This window comes from Acanthisitta chloris, unplaced genomic scaffold (assembly GCF_000695815.1).
Source record: "Acanthisitta chloris isolate BGI_N310 unplaced genomic scaffold, ASM69581v1 scaffold35386, whole genome shotgun sequence".
NCBI lineage: Eukaryota > Metazoa > Chordata > Aves > Passeriformes > Acanthisittidae > Acanthisitta > Acanthisitta chloris.
The window spans coordinates 2821-7870 of NW_008678190.1; the positions used below are offsets into that span (position 1 = coordinate 2821).

The window sequence follows — 5050 nt, forward strand, 5'->3', positions numbered from 1 at the left end:
CAAGTGCAGTTTACTAGTCTACATCTTACAGAGAAGCACTTTGAATAATTAATCTGCATCCTTTGGTGTCTGATTTATTTGTGATTTCTTATTTGTGATTTCCCCCTCTCTCCCATCATTCCCCTCTTCTGTCTGATGAGACCCAGACCACATCACTTCTGGTTTGGGTTGGTATTTTTTCCTCCAAAACCACATTCAAAAGTTAAGTACTTAAGACTATTTTTGGAGCGTTTATTAGCAAAAATCAGATCTTTGGCAACAGAAACTTCTTTCCTGAGCCAGAAACATCAGACCCTTCAGGTCAATGGGTATGAGGAATCAGTTCTTGTCTGTGGAGCCGTCGCTGGATGTGAGGATGTGCAGTGCCCTGTGCAGAGCTCTCTCAGGCAGGAACCAGAGCACCACACAGGCTCAGGCTCTCTTGAACACTTGTCTACAGACTTGGTTCTCACAACGAAGCTCCTACAGAAGCAAAGAAACAAAAGGGTAGGTGTATAGAGTAATCAAAACAAGGAACTGCTTCCAGAAGTGGACACAGATCCTTTGCCTACTCTGGCCATGCTAATAACTTGTGCTTAACATGCTGAATTTAACCACACCTTACAGTCAAACTGAGAAGTTGTTTCAAAGCACAATGTGCTCACTATGCACACTCATTACAAGTACTACAGAGCTAAAAGATGTGCACACCATGACCACATTATATTGTCACAAAGAGAATGAGTAGAAATCTGAAATAAATACCAGGTGGAGGTCATCTCCTTCGAGCCAGTGAGTCCAGCCCCTGTTCTTCTTCTCACCAGTCTGGACACACACGAGTTTGTCATTTTCCCAGGTAACCAGGCTCTGTGGGACAGCAAACAAAAGTGTTTCTGTGTCTTTGTCTCAGTTCTGCAATGCACTTGTAGAAGAATGGACCTTACAGATCATCTAGTCCCAACCCCTGCCCTGGGCAGGGACACCTCCTCACTGGACCAGGTTGCTCAAGGCTCATCCAGCCTGGCCTTTGTAGACAATGTCCATTTTTTGCTGCATAAAGAGGGCCCAAATACTGCTCCTGAGTACAACTCCTTGTCTGTAACTCAGGCTCCCACCTCTGCACTGCATTACAGATAGTGTTCTTGAACCAGCTTCAGCTCGAGTAGTTCTTAATTTTGTCACAACCTCATGATTTCATATATCCACTCTTACCTTGCACTTTCTGTTATCCAAACCTTTATTATCTTCCTCAAACTCTACTCCCACCTTGAATTCAAGCGTGTAATCCCTGAATGTGCTGGTGGTGTGGATGTAGAAGGAATCTCCATCTTGTTTGATCACTTTCTGAGGCTTCAGCATTTTGGCTATTTTGCGAGTTGCAAAGTCAATACCTTGGACAGGAGGCAAAAAGGTCAGAGTTGTATTGATCACATTTGACAGCCTTTTGCTCAGCCAGGACTTAATCTTTAGTACTGCTAGAAGTATTTCTTAGGTGGTTTGACCTTACTGCTGTGCAGGGTTTTGTTGTTTGATTGGAACCTTTTTGTTTTGTTCAAAGCTGTACATTACACAGATTAAGTCATCCTCTTGTACATTTTACTCTTGGAATACCAGTTTACTCCACTGTTGCACAATCCCTATGTAAGACTTTTCAGGAGTTGGGGAGAGCTGATTTCCCCCCAGAGACACCCGAGTTTGGTCTCAGACTTAACCCCCACTTAGCAAGAGGAAATGATTAACACCCATTCTCATCTTTTGTCAGAGGAAAAGGCATCGTAAGAATTAACAAGAACTCTCTGCACCCTATACCTTAAATAGGGCAAAATGAAGAGCAGTCTCAAAATATCGAGGCTGGTTAGCAGGACATGCCTCTTGCTATGACACTTTTTAAGTGCAACTAGAAACCATCACAGTTGTCCAAAGATTTCCTGGTTATCTGTAATGATCAGTCATCTGAAACAGAATCCTGACGTTCTGGTGACACGGAGCTCAAAAGCAGTGAGTGCCTCTGGAGGCTTTTCTCTTCCTCCAGGGAGTGTTTGTTTCTTCAGGGGCACAGGAAGGCAGCAGAAGTACTTTGCATCCCAATAGATGCTCAGAGTTAGGGTTTCTGGCAGGGGGATGGGTAAATGAGGGCTGTGTATTAATTGTTTCCATCATCTGGAATAAAACTGTCATTTTATAGGACCAGTGGAAGTTTCTCACTTGATGCAGGCTGTGATCTCATTGTCAGGGTGTGTTCAGTGACTGTGTTGCACCATATGGCTCAGGATTCAGCTGAAATTGGCACTCCATTACTCCAAGCATTGCAGACATGCCAGGATATGTCAGGCACAGTTTGTACAAGCTGCCAGTTGATTTTAGCAGGGGAGGTTTGAATTCAGTCCTGGCACAGCCATTCCCATTAAGCCTTAACATGGTTGTAAGAATGTGTAAATACAAACTACTTACAAATCTCTTCTTTAGAGGCAGATATTAACTGCAGGAAGGGCCAGGCCTGGAATAACCATTATCTGTAACCCTCTAGTGACTCAGCTGATCAGATATTAGCCTCACTCCTCTTACTCTGGCAGATAAGTGCTTCTTTCTAGCTGTACAATATCAATTTCAGGCCTTGTTTTGTTCAGCATGTTGGCAACTAAACAGGAGTAATTGAAGGTAGGTTGTAAGTCATCAACGGGATACTTGTAAAAGTAAAGGTGAAGAAAGTTCCCCCCACTACATGCAGAAACCAAATTGCATTTTCCACGAGATTGGTAGTTATGTTCCACTGTAAAAACCTTTTACTTAGCTGGACAATGTTTCTCATCAAGGATCAGACAGATTCTCTATTCCATTTGAACACATTAAGAGTTTATGACTTAGTATCCCAACTGAGGAGTAAACACTCATTATGGGAGCACCTTTCTCTTTTTCCTAATGGACAATAGCAGGGTTAGTAACACAAAGAGTTCTTTCACCTTGGTGAAGATAAGAACTAGACAATTGAAGTAGGTCACCCAGCACAGATACAGTCAAGAAACAGATTTCTTTCTAGTTGTGTATACAATGACCCACAAGGGACAGTGCTGATTATCAGTTTACACAAGTGCAAAAGGTAGGGAAGGGTGGGAGAGGTGAGGGCAGCACACGAGGTTGTCTGCTATCAGTCTGTAATGAGCTATGGACTAGAAAGCTAGTTAAGTGCTGAAAACTTCCTTATTTCCCCATTAAAGCACTGTTCATCTCTCTCTATAAAAGACCTGAGCAAAGAAAGAGGTTGGCTTCACTCAGCAAAGGGACACTTAGAGAAACTTCTCAGCAAGTCATAGCAGTGACAGAAATGTTTTGTAAGCTGTTTAAAGATAGATGACACTAAACTAAACAACTGCCTGGAAGGGGCAAATACCCAAGAACTTTTTTTGTGCTTTAGCATTTAATTAACCCTAGGCATAGGCTTATTTGTGCTCAGAAGCAAGAGAAATTGAGTGGACAAGACAAACTCTTTCCTGTCTCTGATGAAAGCTATAGATGAAAAAAAAATCTACTTTTAGTATGTATTAGGCTGAGAAATTCCTGAAAACTGCAATGACATGTAAAATGTAGTTAATGCTGTCTCTTTATCAGCAAAGATCATTCTGTTGTTCATGAGAGGAAAAAAAGAGTTTAAGCAATCTCTGTTTTTTAGAAGAACTTAAAAATCAGAAGGGCCTTTATGGGGGAAGGACAGAATCAGGAATTTCCACCTACCTAAAGCCACCATGTAACCTTCAAAGTTGTCATTGCTGACAAGGTTCCAGGTTCCACTGAAATCCACAGGCATTGCCAGAGGGTGGAAGGAAGGTCCAGTCAAAAATGCACAAATGAAGAAGTAATTCTCCAGCCAGGCCTTATATAAGGCAGCCTGTGGGTGGGATTACATCCCAGGCCTTTCCCGTGGAGGGGAAGGGTGTACTGCAGGGCCAAGAGGTGAGAGGGTGTTGGAGGATTGGCCTCAGCTGCTTTGGAGGGAAAAGTTCACCCTGTCCGAAATCTTTGTGTGGAGCAAATGTTAATAGCCCAAGAGCCACAATGTGAGCCAAAAACTGGTTTAAACTGCTTGTGTCCACCTTGCATCCTTGAAAGGGACTGATTTTGTCATCACTGAAATCTCCTGCATGTTTATCAGATCAGTGGCTTTATGATCTGAAAACTACATGTTTGTTGAAAGGATGATTAGTGCTTCAGCATGGAATCCCTGTAGAGACAAGCTGTATTCAAACAGACAGGGATTGACTGTGAAACTGTAGATAATGTTCTATCAACAACTTTTAATGCAGTACCTATGACACAGCCATGGAGACAGGAATTCTGTCTCGTTGGTTTATGTCTGCAGTGAATAGGAAGCAGCATTCAAAAAGCGGTTTTGTGTGGAGAGCTCTTTGCTTTCTGTTCTTGACACACACAGGAGAGCTGGTACAGTGCTTCCCACTGATGCTTTATTAATGCCACACGTTGTGGCAGAGCACACAGGCTGTAGAGCACAGGATGCAGCAGATAAACTTCAGTGCTGGACTTTGTCTTCAGCCAAAGAAGTGATAGAAATCTCTGAAGTGGTGACCCAGCAATGTGTTCTGGAAAGTGGATAAGGAATGCTTGACCTTGAGGAGAAAGGATATAGGGAACTTGAAGTGAGGAAATGAGGGGTTTAAGGGTGAGAAAACTCATCTACACTGACTACATTTATCTATTAACTGACTTGTGTTGGGCTGAATATAAAGCTAATACTTTGCAGAGAGTTTCCCTGAACTTTAGCTCCATTTTTGGAGCTCGCAGTTTGGCCTATATGACTCAGACTAACGTGAGTAGGAAATGAGGACACCAGAGCTTGTTTCCTGTTTGCAGCTGGATATTGTTCTCTAACCTATACTACACCAGGAGTGGCACAGAGAAACAAAAATTAAAGTTCCCCCTGGACTCAAATAGTAACATTTCACCCATAACTGGGTGTTGTGAGGTCACGGTAGCAAAGACTGTTGCAATAGCACTGAGCAGTCAGTACTTGGGTAAGTCCTGTGTCCAAGCCTAAGTGAAGAGTGAATGATGCAGACAG

The 5050-nt window shown here is 42.8% G+C and overlaps 1 protein-coding gene across 1 annotated transcript; it reads right to left on the reverse strand.

The window, feature by feature from the left end:
- Nucleotides 1-411: 411 nt before the first annotated feature.
- On the reverse strand, nucleotides 412-3805 carry RBP7 (retinol binding protein 7, cellular). Its single transcript, XM_009076778.1, has 4 exons — nucleotides 3709-3805; nucleotides 1192-1370; nucleotides 745-846; nucleotides 412-462 (listed from the first exon to the last, which is right to left on the reverse strand). The coding sequence occupies exons 1-4, from the start codon at nucleotides 3779-3781 to the stop codon at nucleotides 412-414; spliced, it is 405 nt and encodes a 134-aa protein (XP_009075026.1). The 5' UTR covers nucleotides 3782-3805.
- Nucleotides 3806-5050: the final 1245 nt, after the last annotated feature.

Excerpts from the sequence above, each read along its gene's own strand:
- RBP7 (XM_009076778.1), bottom strand. The coding sequence starts at position 3,781 with ATGCCTGTGGATTTCAGTGGAACCTGGAACCTTGTCAGCAATGACAAC. Across the intron at positions 1,371-3,708 it reads AGGTTACATGGTGGCTTTAG|GTATTGACTTTGCAACTCGC; the intron begins GTAGGTGGAAAT and ends CTCCTGTCCAAG. Across the intron at positions 463-744 it reads AAGGAGATGACCTCCACCTG|GAGCTTCGTTGTGAGAACCA; the intron begins GTATTTATTTCA and ends TTGCTTCTGTAG.